The sequence below is a fragment of the Dromiciops gliroides genome, chromosome 4 (assembly GCF_019393635.1).
Source record: "Dromiciops gliroides isolate mDroGli1 chromosome 4, mDroGli1.pri, whole genome shotgun sequence".
Classification (NCBI taxonomy): domain Eukaryota; kingdom Metazoa; phylum Chordata; class Mammalia; order Microbiotheria; family Microbiotheriidae; genus Dromiciops; species Dromiciops gliroides.
The window spans coordinates 213,410,550-213,436,191 of NC_057864.1; the positions used below are offsets into that span (position 1 = coordinate 213,410,550).

Consider the following 25,642-nt stretch of genomic DNA (forward strand, 5'->3'; position numbering starts at 1 on the left):
AACCCTGGTTTTCTAATCCCCCTCCCCAGCAGCTGCCTCTCTTTCTTTTCTGGCCATCTTTCTTTATGGTCTTTATGCCCTGATCACAGTTTGCCATCAGTTGTCTGTCAATGGGTCTCGGTCTCCCCCCCTTCCCGCCCCCCCCCCCCCCCCGAAGAAGCTTGCTAAATGTTTCATGAGCCAATCAATAAATGAGTGACTTCAGGAATGAGAAGCCTCCTCATGTTCCGGGCCCGGGCCTTCCTGGTGACCAGAGCGGTTTCCGGGGGGACCGTTTTGCTCACCGCACCCAGAGCCACCCGGAGCCGGATGGCGGAGACACCGTCCGGCTGCCTCCGTGCAAAGGTATGGCCCCGACTCCAGTGCGGGGTCGGCGGCGGCGGCGGCGGCGGCGAGGGCCGGCGGGTTAACGACGGCGCTGGAATTCGAGGCCGAGCCGGAAACGGCGCCAGGAGCCGCGGGTCCTGGAGGCGGCGGCCGCGGGCCCTGACAGAGCCCCCAGAGCCACTGGGGGAGAGGCGGGTAGCTACGGCAGTGGCGGCGCGCGCGAAGGGCTGGTGATGGGGGAGAGCGCGTGCGTGCTCGCCGGAGAACCGCGCGCGAGGGGCTGAAGGGGGGGGTGGTGGAGGAGAGCGCGTGCGTGCTCTCTGGAGGGCCGCGCGGAAGGGCTGGGGGCGGGAGGGAATGTGTACTCCCTGGAGGGCTGCTCGTGGAGGGGTGGTGGGGAAAAAGGGGGAAAGCACGTGCTGGCAGGGGGTCGCGCCGGAGTACCCCTAGGCCCCGCAGTCTGCTGGGCTACCCCAGCATTGAGGAAGCTAGCAGCACTAGGGACTGTCTCCTTGCTCCCCAATGCAGCTTCCCACACAGGCTCTCCTAGGGCAGTAAGGGGCTGGGGTGCTCAGAGGCGCCCTCTCTCCATTGCCCGTACTTTTGACGGAGAAAGAACCAGTCTTTCCAGGTCCTCTCCATGAACCCTCCTGGGGTCTTGGGAGTCTCCCCCGCCCCTGAAAGTCACGCTTCAGGGACAGAGAAGGGTGCTTGTGTAGGCCTGCTGAACATGAAAGGACCTCTTGAGCCCCAAAGAGGCCTTCCTCTGCCCCTGGCCCAGCAGCTTCCTGGGGCAATGAGAATCAGTTGGGAGCGAGGATTGACAGCCCTTGGAGTTTGAAATTTAGCAGGGTGGGCAGGTAGACTCAACGAAGATGGGTCTCTATTTATTAGGCCAAGAAAAGACCAGTTACCCCAGACTGTAAGAGAATATGTTGACCTTTGGCACCATCCCTTCAACTTCCCAATTATCTGCCCAAGTAAGGTTATTTGCTAGGAACTTTGAGTTGTCAACTGGATGATATTTGACATGGCAGGTTTTGTGATTTTGTTTGTTTCTTGCAGAAACTAGTATTCAAGTGGATATGTTCTTTGATGACCTCTTTTGCTTAGGTTTTTATTTTGGTGACCCTTTCTGGAAATTATTCTCTACTAAATCAAATGAAATAATTGTAAAATGCTTAGCACAGTGCCTGGCACATAGTAAGTGCAAAATAAATGTTAGCTGTTATTATTATTACTGCCTAAAGGGAGACTTAAGCACCTCCCCTTCTCCCCCCCCCCCACAGTGATACTTCCTTGTCACCCATCACATATCCCCTGAGTCAGTCCAGTGGGTTATGTGGCTAGATTAGCCATGATTTGCTATTATCTTCGATAGTTCTTGCCCTCATTAGTAGAAATGATTGAGAAGTCACTGTCAGGTCTTCTTGTAAATGTCAGCCCAATAGTAATGTTATGAAACTTTTAAATATGCTGTTTTATTTGTAAAATATCCAAACTGGCACTTGCTCAATTATTAAACAGATAACTTAGTATACAAAAACTAGAATGAGCTGTTCTTAGGAAAGGACAAATGTTTACTTGAAGTAATTCCTCACAATCTCTTCTTTTCCTGTTTCATACTTTGACAATGTCTTGGCCCCATCACTAATTAAATAGCTTTAGGGAAGGACCTGACCTAATATAGTTGGCCTGAGTAGACACAGGGAATATATGAAAGAGACTTTTTGTTCTTTGTTGCTTTCAGTATGGCACCAAGAGACACTTTGGTAAGGAAGATGTGACAGGGAATGTAGAACATCATTCAAGGTCTTATGAATTAACAACAAATAAGAATAATGCCTTGAGTTTCTCCAATATCTTTCCTCCAAAGAACTCAAAACACATTGACATTTGCCCTTTCAATATCCCTACAAGGAATACTCATTTCCATTTTCCTGTAGAGATCATGCAACACAGAGAGGATAAGTGGTTTTCTTAAGACCTCACAGTATGTCACTGGTAAAAGCTAAAAGTATCTTCAGATTTCTTTGAAGGAATCTCCTTGCTTCTTTCCAGGGGGTGGGGGAAGCTAAGAAGGAGTTAGTTAATTCTAGAGAAAGCTCTTCAGAGACCATCATAGAGGAAAGATAGCTAAATCAAATAAATTTAAGTAAGTAATTTTATAATTGTTTGTTGATTACTATGGGGTTTGGATTTCATCCCTCTAGGCTGAATTTGATGCAAGGATTTTTTTACTTTCCCTGGAAACTGAGGGTTTTCCATTTTCTTCCCTCTGACTTTCAGTCTTGAAAAAATGTCAAAGCTGCAAGGATTTGAGTTCTGGAGACATACTTTGCAAGGGGCACATTATGTAGTTGCCCCCATGGTAGATCAAAGTGAACTGGCTTGGAGACTATTGAGCCGCCGCCATGGAGCTCAATTGTGCTACACACCTATGTTACATGCTCAAGTGTTTGTTCGAGATGCCAACTATCGAAAGGAAAATCTGTATTGTGATGTGTGTCCTGAGGATCGTCCCCTTATTGTACAGGTAATAAAGCCTAGATATTTGAGACAAGCCTCTTTTGGGGGATTTACAGTCTAAAATAGGGAGGTGATGTTTCCTAATAATATCATCTATCTGTGGTTCAAGTAGAGAATCGTACATGAGACTTTTTTCAATAATCAGTAAGAGCCTGGAACCAATAACATTCCCAGAAACTTTCCAGCTTTCATCAAGAAGGAACAAGTTCCAAGAACTAACTAGATCAGTGAAAAAATTGGAATAGAATCATTGCTGATAGATGATGTGTTGCTGGAGGATCACTTAGAAGAAATCCAAAGAATCTAGAAATGTTTTTGTTGTATAGGTCTCTTTGGTTAGAGGAAAGCATACAGGCCACTTACTCCATCCAACCCCATTTTGACACACAGCACTGCTCTTCCCAACTCTCCTCCACATGCACACATCCTTAGTAGATTGAAGGGGAAGAATTATTCTGCTTTTTTATGAGCTGTCATTGAGGTGATAGCTGGATTTCATTATATGAAATTCACATAGGAAAGAAAAATATAGACTTTGTTATATTCCTGCTATAAGAAGCGCCCTAGAAGACCTTTACAGTCTACCAGTAGACTCCAGGATCATACTTTTGAGAAATATTGCTGTATAAGACAATTGAAGGCCAAATTCATTCCTTTGAAGCCACGACAACTTGTGAAAATACAGGCTCTATATTGTACCTCCCGTTGGGCTTGGCTCAGATGGGTGTGATGGATGGATTATATATCTTTTCCAGTTCTGTGCCAATGATCCTGAGGTATTTGTCAAGGCTGCTCTCCTGGCTCAAGATTATTGTGATGCCATAGATCTGAATTTGGGCTGTCCTCAAATGATCGCCAAGAGAGGTAAGAACATCATTATGAAAAATGTAGTGACAAAAGCCTAAAACCTCCCTGGCTGCCTAGGTGACAGGATCCTGTCCCTTTTGAACTCCTTTATTGTCCAAGCAACAACACATGGCTTTGATCCATAGAGAAGAGCATTTGGAATTCTTTACTTCCTTCCATCTCAGACTCCTTATATGAACTTGATTGTCTCTTATTTCTTTTTCAGCTTTTGGGTTTTCCATCTGTAAAATAATAACTATTCACTCCAGTAAAATATGGAAGCAAAAAATATATTCTATCTTGAAAACAGAGATTATCTTTTCCACAAAATCATTTTGTTCCCCAGAAGATAGAATTTACTTTTAGTAGTTGAGTGTCTTACTCCAAGTTCATTATCATGATGATGTTTAATTGGAAATTATAATTATTGTTTTAATCACCATGTGCTCACTCTTACCTTCTTTGAGAAGCTTCTATGTACTTTTTCATCTCAGTATAGAGAAATTAGTAGGTAACTTATGTTTCTTTATCCACCTTTAATGGTGGTAATTGTGCTCTTGGCAAAGGAGCATCTACTTGACTTTTAACTCCCTCTTACAGTGGGGCCCTACTTCCTTTTTATTTTTTAGTGAGGCAATTGGGGTTAAGTGACTTGCCCAGGGTCACACAGCTAGTAAGTGTTAAGTGTCTGAGGTCGGATTTGAACTCAGGTACTCCTGACTCCAGGGCCGGTGCTCTATCCACTGCGCCACCTAGCTGCCCGGGGCCCTACTTCTGAGCTACACTGTCCCAAGCTTCAGAGGGTGCAAGGTGTTTTGGTTTGAGGGAGGGCAGGTTTTTTCTCCTGCCTGGCTTGTTCTCTGGTCCAAAGATAACCTCAAGCCAACTTGCTAATTAACTAGAGCCAGCAGAATTTTGTGTGCTGTGGTTCTTAGCTCTGACAAGCCTGTGCCCCTCCCCGACCTGGGCCTCCCGCTGCTTACAATTTCTTCCTGGTTCCCTGCTGGGGTGGGATAGCCAAATTCCTCCTTAGGTTCTGCAGACATCCCTGTATTTCCTCCTCACCCCCGCCAGCCATTCAGCCCTCTCACCCGACTATAAGTTTAGTTCCAGAAGATGCCAGTGCTGTAGCTGATTTGGAGGCTCAGGGTAAGTTCCTCTGGCACAGTGTGCCAGCGAGATCATGGGGTTGGACTATACTCGAGGCCCAGCATGGCCCCCTCTAATCTGTCCTTGGCTGGAAAATAATCTCAGCTCATCTTTTTGTGGGTTTTGCTATTGCAGGGGTTGTTTTATTGCTGTTTTGGGGGTCGTTGTGTCAGGAGCTCTGTGCATTTAATGTCTTTCCTCTGCCATCTTTGGCAAAGGAATGTCTAGATCTGAAACTTTCAAAATTGATTTTAAATTATAGAATACTCTGTCTCCCCTACATATTCACAGTGTGACTGCACATGACTGCCGCCATACATGGTGTCAGAGTCAGTTAAACATTTATTATGTTTATTATTATGTGTTAGGCACTGTGCTAAGTGATGGAGCAAAGGAATGATCCAAAGTCACCTTGATTTTCCCCAGACATGCTGCAAGTCACAGGGAAATCGTTGGTAGTTGCCTCTTGGAGAGTTCAAAACACATATTAGAACTGGCCAACCTTACTTCTGCCCAAAGTATGACATCTCTCCCCCTCTCCCATTTAAAAAAAGTGATATATTGTGACTTCTCAAATACTGTTCCTGTATTGTGGCAAAGAGGTGACTGCAGGGAGAGCACAAGCTCTGGCAGGTCTGATAAGGCTGGGGAGTCTGAATACTGGGCCTGGTGTTTGACTGTTGTCTGGTGACTGCCTTAGCTAACTAAGTACAGAGAAGCTCACCACCTAATGATGCTTTCAGATACAATAGTGGTTCCTACACTGATGAAATCACAGACTCTTCAGGGGTTTGAGAATTGTTTAAAAAATAAAATCCACATAACACTAGTCCTAAAGATCAATCCACTAAGTCATAGAGGAGTTGGAGTCTGCATCAGTTCTCACACCAATGAAATCACAGAATCTCGAAGAACTGATATTTTCTTTTGAGCTGAAGATATATATTTTTGTTGATGTCTTTTGTTTTAAAATCACATTCACGGGGCAGCTAGGTGGTGCAGTGGATAGAGCACCGGCCCTGGATTCAGGAGGACCTGAGTTCAAATCCGACCTCAGACACTTAACACTTACTAAGCTGTGTGACCCTGGGCAAGTCACTTAACCCCAATTGCCCCTCAAAAACAAAAACAAAACAACAAAAACAACAACAACAACAAAATCACATTCACTTCCAAATATATTTCTCTCTACTTCCCTCACATATCATACCTTCTCCTATAATAACAAAAATTAAAAAGAAAAAAAAGTTCAGCAAAACCACATATTCACACATTTGAGTGTATATGTAGTATTCCATAGCTAGTGTCACCAACCTTATAGTGGAAGGAGGGCAAAAGGGAAGTTTTTCTCAACTGTTCTTTTCTGGGGCCAGGCTTGTTCATTACTACATGATTATATATATTTCAGTTTTGTTTTAGTTTCTTATGTTGTATTCATTTATATATTTTCTCAATTTTGATTACTGTACAGTTCATATACATTTTGAAGCAATATTTTGTGAACTTTATTTCAGTTATGTCTGGTCTCATAGGTCTTGTGGGGTTCATTCTTTACTGATGCCCATTGTAATCCATCTATATTTTCTTTTGTGTAGTTCTTAACTACATCCTTTCTATAAGTTCTTTGGCACTTTTGATTATTTTGTGGACTCTGCTTCTAGGCTTGGGCTTTCTTCCTTCAATGACTTACCTATCTTCTTTTAGTTATGCATACTGTTTACTATGTTTTTATGTGTGAAGGTTATTACTGGTAATATGCTGTAACATATGTACAACCATCTGATCTTTCTATTGTTCTTTGGGTCACTTCCAATTTTAATTTTAACAAAACCTGGTGGGGCGGCTAGGTGGCACAGTGGATAAAGCACCGGCCCTGGATTCAGGAGGACCTGAGTTCAAATGTAGCCTCAGACATTTGACACTTACTAGCTGTGTGTGACCCTGGGCAAGTCACTTAACCCTTATTGCCCTGCCAAAAAAACAAAAACAACAAAAAAACCCTGGTAAATGTAAATATGTAGCTAATTAAAATTTTTTATAAGATGTTAATGTAAATATTTATAACAGCTTTTCAGTTATTTCACCTTTAGTATCGCCTCTGATCTTTCTTTGGCTGCTCACTTAGTAACAGTTTTTCACACTATTTTTTTACACTTCATAGTGTGTGGGTTTTTTTGTTTTTTTTCTTCATGGTGTTTTAACACATCATAGTAATAATCAGTGTGCCTCCTGATTTTCAAGTTCCACTTTTTTTTCCACTTTGCATTATTTCATAAGGCTGTCAATACATAGATAGAGAGGCAGGCAGCATGACATAGAGAGCTAGCCTGGAATCCAGGGAACTTCAATCCCTTCTCCCTGGGCAAGTCACATAACTTTATCGTTCTAGGCAATATCCTAAGACTATATGTTGCAGAGAAGTTGCTGAGTTGCATTGGTATGGGGAGTTTCCTCACCTAGGAGTTCCTATTGTCGGTGAAATCATAAATCCAGTCCCTATCCCTGTCATTCTTTTTTCTTTCTTTCATATTTGCCATTCTTAATTATATTATAATGTTCTGTTATTTTGCTCTATTACAGTTTATCTGTTTCCTAGCTGGAAATTTAGGTTGCTAATAATTTTTCATAAACAAATGCTGCTCTTCTGAATATTTTTAGCAGCTAGCATTTTTCTCCTTTTTGATAATTTTCTTAGGGTATTCATGTTAATATTATGGTATATTCCTAGTAATTGGTCCCAGTCAGAGGGTATGATAATTTTTATAATCCTTTTATCATACTGTTCTCTAAAAACCTTCCGCCAACAGTATATAAATGTATCTTCAATACTTTATCTAAATTGGCAAATAAAATTCACTGATTTTTCTAGCTGTGGGTAGGGAAGAAGGACTCTTGTTTTCTAAGATATCCCTGGCTGCTGTCACTTTTCAAAATATATAAAAAGAAGTACAAAGATCAGTAACTCTCTTTGTATTGCAATGTTGCCTATAATTAGACCCTTAATAAGTATATTTGGGTATAAAATGAAAAATGTAAAATATAAAATTTGGGAGTAAAAATGAAATGTAAAGGTTAAATTATTTTAACTTGAACATGCTGACAAATGAGCTAAGCCTTAAAGCTTCTCTCTGCTCCCTCTGCTCTATATTTGCATCCATACCATAAATTATGTTTTCTGTGCTATTCTACTACCTGGTATTCTATCATTGGAGGACAAAATAGTGACAATGCACAATTCTTTTTTTATATGAATTAATATAGGCTTATGTCTCGAAGTGAACATAGGACAAATATCTGCAGTTGAGGCATAGGTGTAATTTGGATGGAGAGAAGTAGGAGGGAGGAGAATAAATGTGTGCCTGGTGGACTATGCCTTACCTACCATTCCACTTTTGCTAATGGGATATTTTCCTCTTCCATAGGTCATTATGGAGCTTTCCTACAAGAAGAGTGGGATCTGCTCCAGAGAATGAGTAAGTTGATCACTGCAAAATATAATAGGAATGAATGAACCCCAAGACCTCTGCGTGATAACCTGTCTCTGTCACTTACCATTATAGTGACTCAATTTTTCTGTCTGTAAGATAGAAACTTAATATAACCAATAGACTGTTGGAGGCATTGTATTAATGGGAATGCGTGAATAAGTCTACTGAGGCAGGGAGTGAGCATTCTTTATAAACTGTCCAGATATCAGGGTTAGGAGAGAGACTGGAAGCAAAAGGAGTATCTGGGCAGAGGCCTCCCAGGGTGTCAGTGCACACACACAATTATAGCTCCAGTTCTATTTTCTGCAAGAAAAAATACCTCTGTGTTGGGAAGAGCACTTGTAATTTTGTGCTCACTTCCCTTAGTTGTACAATATGAGCTTGTAAAAGGAATCCTTACTGAGAATCAAGAAACCTGGCTTCACTGTTGACACTGTGTGACCTTAGATAAATCACTTAAATTCTCTGTCCAAAAAAACCCCCAAAAAACCAATTCTCTGTCCCAGTTTTTCCCCCTGTAAAATGTAGGGGAGGGGGACTAAAAAAAATACATCCTGTTTGTTTTTCTGACTAGCTCACAAAGATAAAGTATAGCCTTGTGGTACAGTGAAGGAGCACTGAACTAGGAAATTAAGATGTTTCTTCCAGTGTTGGCTTTGTTCCTTCCTGGCTGGGTGACTTCTGCTTTCTGGCCTCAGTTTCCTCATCTGTGAAATGAGAGGTATTGGATTAGATTCTCTCTAATGTCCTTCCAGCTCTAACATTCTGGGATTCTAAGTAAAATTACTGATAGAAGAGTAAAAGCACTACAAGATGGTATTATCCTCAGGGTATCGATACTATCTGGCTTCCATGAAATGAAAGGATATGGAATGATAGCCTAGGTACCCCACTGGGAAGGACTGATCTAGGATAGTGGGGGGAGAGGGGAATAAATGGTCCTGAAGGAAGTTTTCCACATTTGTGCTTTTTAATTTTTCACTCCCTTGCCTTATATATATATACATTCTTAGCATCCTTCTCTGGTTTTTCCTAGTTCTGTTGGCACATGAGAAACTTTCTGTTCCGGTCACCTGCAAAATCCGAGTCTTCCCAGAAATTGACAAGACTGTGAAATATGCTCAGTTGCTGGAGAAAGCTGGCTGTCAGGTGAGGCAGGAGACTGTATTGCCTGAGGTCAGTGATTCAACAGTGTTTACTGAACTTTAAGCTGTTTCAGATTTCAAGTTGACCCCGACCTCCTTCACAACAAGAGAATCATTTTCCAGGCAGTAGTTATGTTTTTAGTACTTTAGAGATGAGTCAAACCCTCATTTGCTGGAAGTTCAGAATAGAATTTCACAAACAATTCAGTAGTAAGTGTTTTTGGTGTAGTGAAAAGATTACTGAACAGTAAATCATATGACCTGTGTTCTAGTCTTAGCCTTACCACTGACAGGCCATGGGCAAGTAAATCATTTGATCTCTCTTAATCTCTTTCCTCCTCTGGAAAAGGAGGGTATTGACCTAGGTGATCTGTAAGGTCCTTTCCAACATTGACATGATTTGATTTTACTGTAATACATATTCCTTCCAGGGAGCCCAAGGCAGAGAAGTGAAACAACATGCTTTGTGTCTTATAGAAACAGAAATAGATCAAAGGAATCCTGAGTGAATCCTGTTTCTTCTTCAGCAGATTATTGAGTTTAAGAAATTAAAATAATTTCTTGGTCCTTTATTCTAGCACTTATAGAGGTTTTTTGTTTTTTTTTAAACTAGCTTCCCTGCTAATTTTCTGACTTGCCAGAAATGTCATCCTTGTTGACTCTCTCTTTCTCTCTCCCTCTCCCTCCCTTCCTCCTTTTCTGCATTGAATGTTGGCTCTTATCAGTAATATCCCTTGTCTTTTCCCACCTAATATCACTCACTGTCCATGCCTTTTCCATACCCTTCCAGTTCCCTCATCATTAGTCAGAGGCATAGAATTTTTCCTTTTCTACTTCTTTGTCTTTTTATTCTGTCTGCCCTTACCTCTCCCACATTTTTACTCACATTTCAGATTCACATTTTTGTTCTGTAGTCAGAATGCCCACTTCCTTAATGTAACAAGTATTTGAATCAGTCTGCTATGTGTAAGGCATGTACTAAATAATACAGGGGATATGGAAATACATAGGAAGCAGTTGGTGGTGAAAGGGATCGAGTGGTCCTGGAGCCACAAAGACCACAGTTCATATCCAGTATTAGACACTGAATAACTGTGTGATGCTAGACAAGTTATTTCAGCTGTCTGCCTCTGTTTCCCCAAATATACAATGCACCTACCTCTCAGGATTATTGTGAGGATCAAATGAGATATTTGTAAAGCACTTAGCACAGTGCCTAGCACATAGTAGGATCATAAAAATGCTTATTCCCTTCTCCAAAGTGCTTCTGAAATTTCTGTATCTAAATCCTCTTGTCTTGTCTTGATAGACTTATATTAAGCCAGATTATGTAGTGTAGCAAATAGAAAAGTTCTAGCATGGTCTCAGGAACTCTCACTCTGAATTTAACTTAATGTTTTACTTTGTTACATTGTTCATTTCTTACTCAGGGAAAAGTTGCTTTCTCTGCTTATATTACAAACACTTGGCCACTTAAATCAGTTGGGAATTCTAGTTACCAAAGCCCAGATTCATTCACTAGGGACAATTTTGGTGTTTCTTCCTAAGGATTTCACAGGTAAAGCCTTAGGGAAGGATTTACTGCAGAGCTGGTGTGGTAAGGGGTACCACAGAGCAGCAGTTTCAAACAACGGTCTCTGTCCTCTCCAAGCCTGATGTCTGTTGGGAACCTTTTTTTCTCCTAGTTATTAACTGTTCATGGACGTACCAAGGAACAGAAGGGTCCACTATCTGGAATTGCATCCTGGGAGCACATAAAGGCCGTGCGGTAAGTATTTGGTTAACAGTGTGTAGAGGGAGACAGACTCAGCCCTGGCAGGGAGAAATGGGTTCTTAGGGGATGGGAGTTGAGGGGTGGGGCAGATATAGACCGGAAGCAGCTCTCAGAGTTTCCAAATGCCCTGTATTTCCCAGATCTCCCTTTAATAATCCATCTCAGTCACAAAACATCAAGTTTCATTGTCTTCCAAACAGGATGGGGGAGCTGATCAGAGAAAGGTAGCAATAACCAACAGTAGAGCAATAAGTAGAGCAGCAGCAATGTTCCTTGACCCCATCCTGCTTCTCTCCAGCCCCTCCACAAAAGAGGCACTTTTTTTTTTTTTTTTGGTGGGGCAATGGCAGTTAAGTGACTTGCCTAGGGTCACACAGCTAGTAAGTGTCAAGTGTCTGAGGTCGGATTTGAACTCAGGTCCTCCCGAATCCAGGGCTGGTGCTCTATCCACTGCGCCACCTAGCTGCCCCCCAAAAGAGGCACTTTTTAGAGATTAAGTTCTGGAGCTGGGAATAACTACTATCTTAGCGGAAACAGTAGAACAGTGATTGGCATTGGGGGTCTGGTTCAGCTGGTCTTATGGCATGTATGGGATGGTGGCAAGAAAGGGATTGTTCTCTCCCTCCCAAGCCCTGAGCATGTCCTCTTTCTTCTCATAGGAAGGCAGTGAATATCCCTGTATTTGCAAATGGAAACATCCAATACCTCCATGATGTAGAAAAGTGCATCCAGGAAACAGGAGTGCATGGAGTGATGAGTGCAGGTAAGGATTCTGTAATTGTCTCCCACTCTATGTGGATACTCACTATGTGCAAAGGGTGATGGAAGGTATTGAATAGTAGGAATTAGGAGACATGATCCCTGTGTTTTAGAAATGCAAAATCTGGTGGGAGACACAAATTGCCCATGAAATCACTGAGTGAGTCAGTACAGGTAAGGCAGTAGGCCTCTTTAGAGCTGTTGTGTTCCCCACTCATTCAACTGCCTATGAAGTAGCCTATCACTATGGCTAGGAGCTGGTGCTTTATGTTAAGAGCATTAGAGACTTCTTAGCAGCCCAGGTCAGTGGTAGAAATGCTGACCTCATAACTTTTGAACATTATCTTTGCTCCATCTGTATACCTGTGTCCAAGCAAGAGCTTGGCTGCTGACGGTGCTAGATTTGGTTAAAGTACATCCTAACCCCAAGTCCAAGTAGTATATTCTTCATGTCAGATATGAATTTGAGGAAGTTCTTCAAAGTCAAATATTTCCCTAATATTAATTAGAAATTTGAAAGACAATTTTAAAAGTAGAGCCACTTGCTTATTCCTCAGATAATTTTGTATCATCTTTGCTGTTAGGACTTGTATACTTTAATAGATATATGATCTCATTGGTGTGCTTACTCCCTCTGCTGGTGCAGATTGCAGCAACCTCTCTATGCATGTCCATCCAGTGGGACTCTTTTTCATGTCTTCCCATGTTTATACAAGGGAGAGAGGATGGTGACTGGACCTCTTACTTCATTCACACAGGAAACTCCCAGAACAAGAAACTCTAGCAAGGTAGATCAGCACCTTCCTATAATGTATAGTCTTAGAGTGTTGCCTAGCATCATTAGGTGTTGAGTGACTTTCCCAGAGTCACACAGCCAAAATCTGTCAGAGGAAGGACATAAAGCTTTATCTTTTGGCTCTGAGGCCAGCTTTTTGTCCACTATGCCATGTGGTCCATGTTTATATAAACATCATTGAATAGAAGATTGAAATCCTCTTTTTTTTTCCAAATAGGACTTGGCTCTCTTGGGGCTAGGCTCCCCAGTGACCAATTTCTAACCAAGGCTGGGCTGTTTTCTGTCACATAATTAGGCCAGCATTATTATGAGTCAGAGAAGTTATTATCTTGAACTGATTGTAAAATGTGGCTAACTTAGCCAGGTATCCTTAAGGCATCACAACTACCTTGGTTCTCTTCATTCTAGCTACTGAGCATTTTAGTATCACAGCTTGAACTTTTTGAGTAAGAGTCCTGAACTTGTATTAGAACATTTAGATTATTTTTCTCAGGTACCAGACCTCTTATGTCAGGGGAAAAAATTGCTAACTAGGACCTGTGTCAGTTAGAACTCAGATAGTTATTCTGCTGAGCTTCTCAGCTTTTTATTGGTCACAGACCATATTGTATCTAAGTTCTTCAGAGATCAGTTCACCCTACCTCAGCACTAAGGGAGACTTGGTTTTTTGCATTGTCACAGCTTTGGGTTTCTCTCTTATCCCCCAGAGGGTAACCTACACAATCCAGCCTTGTTTGAAGGCCGAAACCCACTGGTGTGGGAGATGGCCGAGGAATATCTGGAGATTGTTCAGCAGTACCCTTGCCCCCTGTCCTATGTCCGGGCTCACCTCTTCAAGCTGTGGCATCACACGTGAGTTTCTGTGTAGGGCAGAGCAACTTGAACATTCACTCTGTCCACAGGGTAGTAGAGGAGGTTAAATATCATAGAGGAAGTTATATGACATGATCCATATATATGAGACACACGATCCCTGTGCTTTAAAAATGTAAAATCTGGTGGGAGTCCCAAATTGTTCATGAAATCACTTAATCAACTTGCAGCCTATCAGCAGGGGCAAAGTAATAGCATATGACAGGCAGACAGAAGTACTCAAGGGACTTAGCAATAGAGTCATTTGAGATGGGTGAGGTTAATCAGGGGGATCTGTGTGTGGGAAGGAGGAGAAATGGCCGCAATTTCCATCAACCCTATCTAATGCGATTTAGTGCTTAATGTCAGGAAAGCTGTATTGTCTGTGGTATAGCAAGTCAGTTCTCTCCCTCCCAACCACCCACCCAAGGTAAGTAGAGAATCCAGGCCTCTCTTTGTGGAAGGGATATACATATGTCTTTCTCTTTTAGGCTACAGATACATCAGCAGCTTCGGGAAGAACTGGCTAAAGTAAAGACCTTGGAAGGGATTGCTGATGTTAGCAGAGAGCTGAAGCTACGTTGTCAGGTACTTTCTGGGAGATTCTACTTGAGTCTGGTAATGAGGTGACTGGGTGTTGGCTGTGTCTTCATTGGACAGTCTGGGTAAACTGGGTCTGTGGCCTAAGGAACCCCTGAACAGTTGAACCTAGGCCTGTCAGTACTAATAAGGAAGGTCACTAGTCACATCTGTACTTTGGCAGGAGGAAATGGCCAGTCAGAAGGAAGGAGAGAAGCCCAAGGGAGGATTGCCTTTCTTCCATTGGATCTGTCAACCATATGTCCGACCTGGGTGAGCTATCAAGGCCTTGGCCTTTGGTTGGCCTTGTGTAAGTGGGAGTTGGGGGTGGCCTATATACATAGGTATTCCTGGTGGGCTTACATTCCATAGATGGGCTACCTAGGTATTCCTGGTTCAGCTTTCCTCAGAACTGGTTGGATATCTCCCTTCTGCCTCTTTGGGGAATTCTTCTTAACTAGTGAGTCAGAAAATCTGATTTTATATCTGATGATTGACATGGTCTAGCTCTGCTCCTACTTCTTCTGTATCTCCAGCAGTCTTATTTGGTAGCTGGTTCAGTAGCTGAGAAGACTTCAAAATGAAAGCCCCAGACTTCCAGAGTTATAAATAAGAGGAAGAGTGTGACACGTGTCCACTATTCACTCAGCATGTAATGCCTCAGCCCTCATTCCTCTCCAGTTTTCTGGATCTTCTAAGATTTAAACATACTCATGAACCCCCATTTCACTACAGCTGATATGAGTCCACTGAGCCTCCCATATCTATAATAGAGCTTCTGGGGTATTAGCAGGATACCTAGCCTTCCTCCCTTCTAAGTTTACAATCCCAGTGGCATCTTCCCTTCAGGCCTAAAGAGGTGAGCAAGGAGAATGGCAACACTGATCGCAGCACACGGGGAAAGCGAGCCTTGGAGGAGGAGGAGGATGGCAGTTCGGACTTTCTTTCGAAGAACAAGCAGAAAAAGAAACTGAGGAACCCAAACAAAAACTTTGACCCTTCCTTGAAACGTAAGCTTTAGCCTAGCCCAGTCTGGGTCTGAGGAAGAAAGATGTTAGCAGTAAAGAATAACTTTAAGTACTTGACTATCCTCTCCATTTTCTTTACCTTTTATATTAACTGTGGCAAAAATTAGCTTTCTCATTTAAGAAGGTGGAGAGATATTCCTGGGAGGGACATATGACTTAAGCCTCAGAGAAGGTAACAGATGCCAGATGAAAATCCTATAGGAGGTGTTAAAGAGAGATCCTTAATTGGAACTACACAGCAGTCCAGCAAACACTGAGCACTTTCATGCAGAAAACTGTGCTAGTGTCATATGCTTACAACCTTGAAAGAGGGGATTCAACATGTCATATAAATTAACCATAATCCAAATTAATAATAATGGTAATGTTTATATAGGGCCTTAAGATTTACAAAGTAAATTTCTAATTACAACCCTATGAGGTAGAAACTACAAGTGTTTTTATTTGCATTTTATAGGGAAGGAAGTTGCAGGTCTAGTGACCTGTCCATGGTTACACAGCTAGTGAATACTGTAGCCAGAATTTAAACTGAGAATAATGTGATGTGTATAATAAACATAGAGAGGAGGAAGAGGACTTTTGGCTTGAAATAACAAGGAAAGTTTCATGGAGGAGGTAACATTTGAACTGAGCCCTGAAGGATGGGAAGGACTTCACATAGATGAAGAGAGGACATTTTTGGCAGTGTGACTGACCAATGTGAACAAAAATAGAGCAGAAAAGTTAGGAACAATTCTAGGAATAAGAATTCATTCCATTTTGCTTCAAGCATAGGCTTTGTCAAGCGGAGTACAGTGAAATAAAACTGGAGAGGTAGGGTGGGACCAAATTATAGAGAACCTCGAATGCAAGCTAGAAGGTTTAGATTCTATTCAGTAGGTACTAGGGAAAGCTTTTGACCAGGGTTTGATATAATGAGAACTGTAAATCAGGAAGATGAGTTGGTGTGCAGTGCTGAGGATGGATTAGAACAGGGAAAGACACATGGTAGGGAGTCTGGAAACATTGTTATGTTCGTTTAGCTATTGAGATCATGAATTAAGGTGTTGGCTGTAGTAAGGGAAAGAAAAAAACCCATGAAGTAGAACTGAGAGGACAACAACGGACTGCATGTAAGTGGATAAAAAGATGGAGGAATCAAGTTTTGAGGGACTTGGAGAATTGGTCAATGCCAATTAACCAGAAATTGGGGAGTTAAAAGGAAGAGCTGGTTTTGGGGGGAAGGTGTTGGTTTTAGGCATGTTACATCCAATGTCGAATCCTCTTTAGAATCTCAGCCATCTCCCAGGCTATATATTTTTAGATAAACTACTCTCAGTTCCATTCAACAAATTCTACAGCATATGCCTGTTATCAGTCTTTCCCATTACTAGGTGAAATGATGTCTGCTTTTTCCAAAAGTATATTTCTGTAGATTTCTGGTCTATTTATTATGGGCTCTAACAATGTCAAAAAATCCTCTTCTTCCTTTTCAATGAGAAAGTATTACTCTTTCTATAGCTGGTCCAGAGTGATGGTACCTTGTGTATCATTAGTATTTTACACTTTTGATTAGGACACTTCAAACCTGTAATGGTTCATTTTATAGTTTTGAAAGTATACCCAGAGACAGGTATTACATTGGTTTTAAATTGCTTCACATCAGTTCTTCCCATGTTGCTTTGATTTCAGAATGCAAGTAACTCAACATATCTTGCCGAGAAGACACCATGGTATTTTTAGGTTTTAGGTTCCATTCATTAGTTAAATATGGCCTCCAAATTCAAACTCAAAGCCTTCAGGCTCTAACTTTGCTTCGTCTATCTTGGCGTATGCCAACAACATTTTCAGGTCATTAGAGAAAGATTCCATATGATGGAGATATTTTTAAAATTTTTTAAAAAAAAATTTATTATTTTCCAGTTACATATTACATATAAGGATAGTTTTCAACATTTGTTTACACTGGATTTTTAGTTCCAAATTTTTCTTTTCTCCCCCCTCCCTTCTCTCCCTCCTCCCCAAGACAGAAAGCAGTGTGATATAGGTTGTATATGTACAGTCACATCAAACATATTTCTACATTAGTCATCTTGTGAAAGAAGAATTAGAGCACAAAGGAAAAACCTCAAGCAAGAAGGAAAAGAAAAAAACAAAACAGTCCAAAAGTGGAAACAGTATGATTCAATCTGCATTCATAATTCACAGTTCTTTTTTCTGGATGTTGAGAATATTTTCTATCACGAGTTCTTTGAAACTGTTTTGGATTGTTGCACTGCTGAGAAGAGCCAAGTCTATCCCCATTGTTCATCACACAATGTTGCTATTACTGTGTACAATGTTCTCCTGGTTCTGCTCCTCTCAGTCAGCATCAGTTCGTGTAAGTCCTTCCAGGTTTCTCTGAACTCTACCTGCTCATCGTTTCTTACAGCACAATAATATTCCATTACATTCATATACCACCATTTGTTTAGCCATTCCTTCAATTTCCAATTCTTTGCCACCACAAAGAGAGTTGCTGTAAATATTTTTGTACCTGTGGGTCCTTTTCCCTTTTCTATGGTCTCTTTGGGATACAGACCTAGTAGTGATACCACTGGGTCAAAGGGCATGAACAGTCCCATAGCCCTTTGGGCATAGTTCCAAAAGGGAGGGTTTTTTTACATGGGTTTTTTTTTTTCCAGTAGAACCAAATGTGTAGGCTACTGTAATCCACATAAATTAAGTGAGGTTTGGTTTGACATCCTGTTTAATTTGGAAAATATACTTACTTCTGTTTAGGAGAAATGATAATAGATTTAAGGGTAGTCAGTCACATATGATAGACTTAAACTATCTCCATAAAATGCCTTGCTTTAATCCAATTTCTCTTGACATTATTATGTTGGTGGCATGTTTTAAATAGATATTTTCCATCCAGATATCAAATATTCTAGCCTTCTTAGTATACATAAGTTTATTTTACATATAATAATAAGCCATGAATGCAGAACCAACGAAGACAGGATAAATATTATGGTGCCTTTTAGGCAGCTTGTTCAATAATTAACAGATTGATAATAAATTGTTCTAGTATGCCCCTGGGGCTTTTCAGACCTCTTTTTGTTCCCCAGGCAGTATGTTGTGTTAATGGATTTTTTTCATGGTACAATCTCTAAATGCTGTGTCTAAAGTATGTAAACATAATAGGCCTATATTTGGGTCACTGGTCATCTTATCTTTTTTGTTTGTTTGTTTGTTTTAGTGAGGCAGTTGGGGTTAAGTGACTTGCCCAGGGTCACACAGCTAGTAAGTGTTAAGTGTCTGAGGCCGGATTTGAACTCAGGTACTCCTGACTCCAGGGCCGGTGCTCTGTCCACTGCGCCACTTAGCTGCCCCCATCTTATCTTTTTGTAATAAATACAGGATGACTTCTGTTAAGAAAGATGGGATTAGAAAGCTGGTAAAGTGCTTTACAATTAATTTGTGTACCACTGCGAAGTGTTCAAGCCCATAATTATATCTTATCTCTAACACTTTCCAGTTTTTCAGAGAAGCTCAAGTTTCAGTCACCTCCATAGATGCAGCTATCCTGTTATTCATCAGCTTAATGATGTGCAAGCCTTCTGTTTCTCACTTGATCTACCTTCTGTTTTGCTTTTTTGGATTTCTTGAAACCAGAGAACCAGAAATTTTCTGTATCTTCCTTCTTCTGGGTATCTCTCTCACCTTTGGTTTCTTTACTTCTCAAGCTTCTGTAGTCAAATTTTTGGTTCTTTCTGAGGTTGGATTTGAATTCAGATCCTCCTGAATCCAGGGCTGGTGCCACCTAGCTGTCCCCAAATTTTTGGTTGTTGTTGAATTATTTTGTTTCTTGTGCTGCCTTGATTCCTTGTATTGTCTTAATCTTTTCACTTTTATATTTAGTTTATTAAGGGAATCTAGACTTTTTTTTTAAGGCAATTGGGGTTAAGTGACTTGCCCAGGGTCACACAACTAGTAAGTGTCAAGTGTCTGAGGCCAGATTTGAACTCAGGTACTCCTGACTCCAGGGCTGGTGCTCTATCCACTGTACCACCTAGCTGCCCCTGGAATCTAGACTTTTTGATTTACTTTTGTTTTCTGCATTTCTTTCTACATATTTCTTTTTTGTTGTCTTTAATTGAACATGGCCTTCAAATTTTTTTTACTATAACGACTAGCAAGGTTATAGAATAACCTTCCTACAAATCTTAATTCTTTCAAGTTGCTTCTGCCATGGTGGTGTTTGATGCCAGTCCTTAGGAGTATGTCTTGATAATTGCACTTCTTCTCCTCCATTGGTTCTCATTGTGGCAACACAGCACATAATTCTGTGCCTATCTCACAATATTTTTACACTTTCTATCAAGTACTGTAGGAGAATGCATTTGTTCATAATGGTTTTAAAAATCATATCTTTTAGTATAATTGATCTGATAGTTTGGATCCTTGCTGTCAAACTAAAAACCTTAGAATTCCAGCCTATGTCCATCTCCTTTTCAAAATCATCTGAAACTGGTGTTACTTTTGTCTTCCTTTTTATATGTATGTGTGTGTATATATATATATATATAAAGTAAATATTTTCAGTGACTTCAATTTTTCCCCCATCAGATTTTTGATTTTGTATCTTTGTCTAATTTAGGTTTAGGGGATGAAATTATTACTGCCCTGTACTGGTTGGCAGTCTGGGACTTGGAGCTGAGGGTTTGACAAAAAGCAGTATTTTCTTGTCTACAACTTGTAAAATCTTTTTTACTGTGATATAGTACTGATATAGAATGAAAGTAGTCATGTTTATTCCATTGCATGTGAATTTGTAGTTGGCTCATTTCAGTGGTCAGTGCTATCTGAACTGAAGCATTTCCAGCAAGGACTGTATTAGAATTTATTTGTTGTAGTGTGTCTTGTCTTTTTGTGTTACCTGAACATGAAGGAATACAACTCATTCTACTATCCTTCACTTCAATCTGATCATCATAATGCTTCTGAATAGGGTCAGTCTTCAACCCTATGCCATCCTTTTATTTCTTTGACTCTTAGGTACAGTTATAACCCACTGACTGGGGCACTAATCTAATCAGAGCCCAGTTTGCTAGTGCTTTGCGTTTCCCACCAGGCCTTCACAGCTACAGTAGTGATCTTAGTGCACATCTCTTGTATATATCATCCTGTCTGGCATTTCCTTACTCTATAATTGTATCCCTCCTCCTTCCTTGAATGCTGGGTTGGACTTTGAGGTTATTGCTGTTATTATTATTGCTATGTGGATATATATATATATATATATAGTAATTAAGAGAGGCTTAAAAATGTATCTCAGGAAGGAAGCTGCTTTTCCCCTTTATGGATCTAGAAATGGGTTAGTTTACAGAGGTCTTGAGATACTTATTTCCAAATCTGAGAAGTTAGGGAAATAGTAGCAAAATAATCCCAATATCTCAACTTTTGAAGGAAGCTTGTGTTTTATTTAAGTTTTATTGATACTCTGTCCTTATATCACCATTACTTCTAGATCTGTAGTCATACTCCCAACCTCCTAATCAAGTCTTCCCTGGAGCCACAGAAATATTTGAGCAAAACCAATTGACATAGTGATCTCATCTGACATTGCATGCAACATTTCTCATCTAGAGTCCCATTCCCCATCTCTTATCAAAATGAGGGAGACATTTCATCCTCTCCAGGACCAAAGATGAGTCATTACAGTTACTTAGAGTTCAATTTTCATTCAGTGGTTTTCTTTTTTCTGCTATTGTGTATGTTGTTCAACTTTCATTTTCTTCAATTCTCCATCAGTTCATATAAGCCTTCCCATGTTTTTCTAAATTCTTCATAGTCCTCATTTCTTATGGTAGAATAATTTTCAGTGTACTAGTCTGTTTAGGTAATCTTCAGTTGAGTCCCTACTTCCCAGGGATTTTTTTTTTAATTAGTTTTTTGTTACCACCAAAAGTATTGCTATGTTTTCCCATGGGTTATTTTTCCATTAGCAGAATAGCTGGGTCGTGTGTGTGTGTGTATGTGTGTGTGTGAGAGAGAGAGAGAGAGAGAGAGAGAGAGAAAGAGAGAGAGAGAGTGAGAGAGAAAGTAAGTCATGGCTTTACCAAGAGTATATTAAGTGTGCTGCTTTCCCATGGCCCTTCCAACATTTCTATTTTCTCTTTGACAGTCTGGTGGGTGTAAGGTTACAAACCTCACAGCTGTTTTAATGTACAGATCTTCTATTATTTCCTCTCAGTCTTAAATTTTGGCAGCATCCTGGCACCACCTGGTCCACATGAGAGGCCACAGTAGATAGAAAGATGGCCTTGGGATTAGGAGTCACAAGTAAAACAAACTTCAGCTTGAGAGATAAGGGAGTAGGTGGTAAAAGGAGTTAAAAAGGAAAAACTGAATGCATGATTGAGTCTGAGGAAAGGAAAGAGGAAGGGGAAGTGGAGTAGAAGCACATCACTTCAATTATAGATCACTGCTGTTGAATATATTCTTTCTCTTTATCACCTTCTTTATAAAGAGGAGAGTAGGTAAAGGGGAAGGAAGAAGTTTAAGAGGATATAAAGGAGCAGAGTAGATAGTTAATCACAACTGTGAATGGGATGAACACTCACCTATAAGATGAAAGAGGACAGAAAACTAGATTGGGAAGCACAGTCCAGCAATATGTTCTTTATAAGAGAGCATGCTTGCAACAGAAAGATATGCATATTTAAAATAAGGGGCTCAGTCAGAATTTCTTATGTTTCAGGTGAACTCGGAAGCAGGGACAGCAGTCACTAACAGATATTAAACCAGCTAAACAGGGAAACTTATGCTTATTGTTATTTGACCATAGACAATGAAATATTTACTTAACATAGATGCATCAAATGGCACAGCATCTAAATATTTAAAAGAAAAAAAAATCAATCTTTTACTCTTTATATTACACTTTGTTAATATTTTTTGATAAGGATGATTGCTAGAGGCAGCTAGATGGCGCAGTGGATAAAGCACCGGCCCTGGATTCAGGAGGAGCCGAGTTCAAATTTGGCCTCAGACACTTGACACGCTTACTATAGCTGTGACCCTGAGCAAGTTACTTAACCCTCATTGTCCCACCCCCAAAAACCAAAACTAAACTAAAAAGATAAGGATGATTGTTTCACCTCTGCCAGTACCTGTTTACTAGGCCAATCACTTGGTTTCTTTGTTCTTTTAGTCTCCCCTGTTACCTCTGGGTTCTTCATGATATAACAGTAGAAATTAACCAAATAACCTGCTATATGTAGAGCAATGTGGTAGGCTCCGGGGGCGATAAAAAGTTTAGGTAAAATAAAAGTCTTAAATGCTGTTGTTCATCAGATGGATTGTAGGGGTTCAGACCAGAAGCTAGGATTTGGAAATTAGAATGTTGACTCCTTTCTTTCAGCTCTACCTCTAAATTCAGAGTTTTGGGGAACATTAAGCTAGTCATGGGAACAAAGTGCTTTGAAATCTTAAATAGGCAAAATTTCCTTCAAACTGGTAATGAAGTAGGGATTTCAGGCTCTATCTACCTCATATTGCATCTGCCTCTTTTCCCAGAGAAGCAAAAATTACTCTATGTGGGATGTTAGATTTGCCTCCACTCTGTGTGCAAGCCTAGGTGTGGCAAGTTTTTCCTGTGCAATAATTCCCGAAGTGCTAGGAGACAGGTAGGTGGCACTCTGAGGGGTTTCCTTTACTCCTCTGCAGAAAACTTATTTTAGCATAGGTGGACTATAGCTTAGGTCACTGTTGTTTTACAGCTACAGTTAAGTTATACATTCACCCCTCTTTATCACATTAAATTAAACAGCATTCCCTGACTCATCCTATTCAACCTTTTTTTTCTCTCTTTCCTTTTACTAGCGAAATATGCAAAGTGTGACCAGTGTGGAAACCCAAAGGTAGGTCTGTCAGTCAGTCCAGGCGCTCCCCACCCCTCCCCCCAAATCTGGACCATAACTCTTAGCTTCCTATTACCAAATTTTCTCTGGGCATGGACCTTCCTAGTCCCTGTGAAAAGAATAAACTTTGTCACCGGCCTCAAGCCATTCTCTTTGTTTTGTTTTTGTTTTTTTGGTGAGGCAATTAGGGTTAAGTGATTTGCCCAGGGTCACACAGCTAGTGTCAAGTGTCTGAGACTGGATTTGAACTCAGGTCCTACTGAATCCAGGGCCGGTGTTCTATCCACTGTGCCACCTAGCTGCCCTTCAAGCCATTCTCTAAGGGTATTATTAAGCTGTTTCCATTCTTCCTGGATAGAGATGTCTCAATGGGGATGCTTCTCTCACTAGGAGATGATAGGGGAATTGTAATTTCTCAATCCAGGTGAGAAATTTTGAGGTTATTAAATATTCTGTCTATGCCTATGGCAACTCTGGGAACAGAGCTGCCCATAATCAAGTATAGCACACCAAAGGAAGTACCCTCACTTCTTTCCAAATGGACCTACAAGGTCTCCCTTCCACTCCCCCAGGTATCAGAGCAGGTTCACAACTCAGCTATATCAGCTATACCATCAGAAGAGGCTGAGCAAGACTGGCCACATAAAGCTGTTCCAGAGATCATTCAAGTATCAGCAGGGATATTTTCTTTGGGAGCCTACCTTGGTTTTTCCTTCAGGGAAACCTAAACACCACCTTTTGCAGAACGTCTGTGCTTAATGTCCTAAAGAAAGATGTGACTGAGCTAGGCTGGATTGTTATATTCTTCCTTACTAAGATTATAATGTAAAAGACATTAGAGAAGGCGCTTCTATAGCTTCTGAATCTTATATACCCTGCTAGTTGTTACCACAGAAAGTACTGCTCTGAATATTTTGGTGTAATAGAAACTGCATAATCAGAGGGCTACCTCTCTGGCTCACTTGAAAAGTTGGGATGGTAATAGGGGCCTAGAAACAGAAGATGCCTTTTTTGCAAGCTAGTCCAGTAGTTTCTCCAACATGACTTTGACACTTTGAGCAGTAGGTGGGGAGCAGTGTCAACATCTGCCATAAGTTCCCAGCCAGTCTTGCCTCAGAAGAGCTTTCATTCCCCTTCTCATTTTGCTTAAGTTCTCCTCCCAACTCTCACTTGGCTTTATGCTGGGCAGAGCTTGTAAGGTGATCCATTGTTAGCCAGATTCATTTCTTGGTTCTTAAAAAAGGACTTCAGCCCTTGTTTCACCAGAACTTCTGTTTTTAGGGCAACAAATGTGTTTTTAACCTGTGCCGGGGCTGCTGCAAGAAGAGAGCTTTCAAAGAAACTGCAGATTGTCCAGGTAAGAGAAGTGCTCCCTGGTCCTAAAAGTCACAGGGGAGAGATGGTGGTAACAGAAGGAACCTGACCAATTAGAGGAACAGGGCTGGGGATGTGGGAGACAATAGCCAGGAGAGTTTCTGGAGTGTTTTTGGCAAAGTGCTATTTTAGTATTGTCCCATCTCCCTTCTGCACTACAGCCTGTTCGTTGGAGATTGTACCCTCATCAAAGAGCTCTGTGCCCATTTAAAACTATTTCAGGGGGCAGCTAGGTGGCGCAGTGGATAAAGCACTGGCCTTGGATTCAGGAGGACCTGAGTTCAAATCCAGCCTCAGACACTTGACACTAGCTGTGTGACCCTGGGCAAGTCAGTTAACCCTCATTGCCCCGCAAAAAACCAAAAAAAACCCATTTCCAATGTTCCCTATTTCCCACAACTCTTTACTTTTCTTCCAATTCTCAGGTCATGGATTGCTTTTTAAAACCAAATCAGAGAAGTCCCTTGCATGGAAAGGTGGTCCACCCAGCTTGCAGGAACCCCAGTCCAGGGATCCAGGAATGAAGGAACCTGGTGGATTCCCAGAAGTTGTGGGTAGTGTAGGATGAAGGGCCAGCCGGAGCCCAGTACAACCCCTCCTCCCATTCCTGGGCCTCTGTTCCAGTGCCACTGCCTTGATAATGGTATTAGGGCTGCTGCTGCTGCTGCTGAATTCCAGATAAGTCTTATTTAAAGAAACACCTTTACTCAGGGAAATCTCCTGTTATTTTAACACAGAAGGAAATGCTGTATGGTCCTCTCACTACAGGGCCCATATTGAGGCCTCTGGAAATGCTGCATTGGAGAGCAGGTTCCCAGGCTGGACCTGCCTGTCCACTGTCCTCATTAACCCCTCTGTGTTTTAAAAACTGAAAAAATAAATAATCATTTTACATCACAGCTCCAAGTGTAAGATACTGAAAAGAATCCAAAAGAACCAGACTTGGGTGACTCCTTCTTAAGAGGGAGTAAAGGAAAAAGATGACAACCTCTCAAGAGGCCAAGTGAGCAAACTTCATCTTAGCAACCAATGAGGTAGGTTCAGCACCCGTAGTTAGGACAGTTCCCAGGATCTGGTAAACCTAAGCTACTTTGACCTACCACTATA

The 25,642-nt window shown here is 41.1% G+C and overlaps 1 protein-coding gene across 3 annotated transcripts; it reads left to right on the forward strand.

Moving 5' to 3' along the window:
* The first annotated feature begins 387 nt into the window (after positions 1 to 387).
* On the forward strand, positions 388 to 25,434 carry DUS1L (dihydrouridine synthase 1 like). Of its 3 annotated transcripts, XM_043964219.1 has the most exons (14): positions 388 to 522; positions 2,617 to 2,863; positions 3,612 to 3,720; positions 8,274 to 8,324; positions 9,376 to 9,515; positions 11,170 to 11,252; positions 11,918 to 12,021; positions 13,521 to 13,665; positions 14,157 to 14,253; positions 14,429 to 14,517; positions 15,094 to 15,254; positions 23,124 to 23,161; positions 24,443 to 24,518; positions 24,961 to 25,434. In XM_043964219.1, exons 2-14 carry the CDS (start codon positions 2,627 to 2,629, stop codon positions 25,101 to 25,103), a joined length of 1,473 nt encoding a protein of 490 aa, XP_043820154.1. In that variant the 5' UTR covers positions 388 to 522; positions 2,617 to 2,626; the 3' UTR covers positions 25,104 to 25,434. The 3 variants fall into 3 exon arrangements, with proteins under 3 accessions (XP_043820154.1, XP_043820155.1, XP_043820156.1); XM_043964220.1 differs by lacking the exon at positions 388 to 522 and having other exon boundaries at positions 9,376 to 9,488; XM_043964221.1 differs by lacking the exons at positions 388 to 522; positions 23,124 to 23,161; positions 24,443 to 24,518; positions 24,961 to 25,434 and adding an exon at positions 16,944 to 17,124.
* Positions 25,435 to 25,642: the final 208 nt, after the last annotated feature.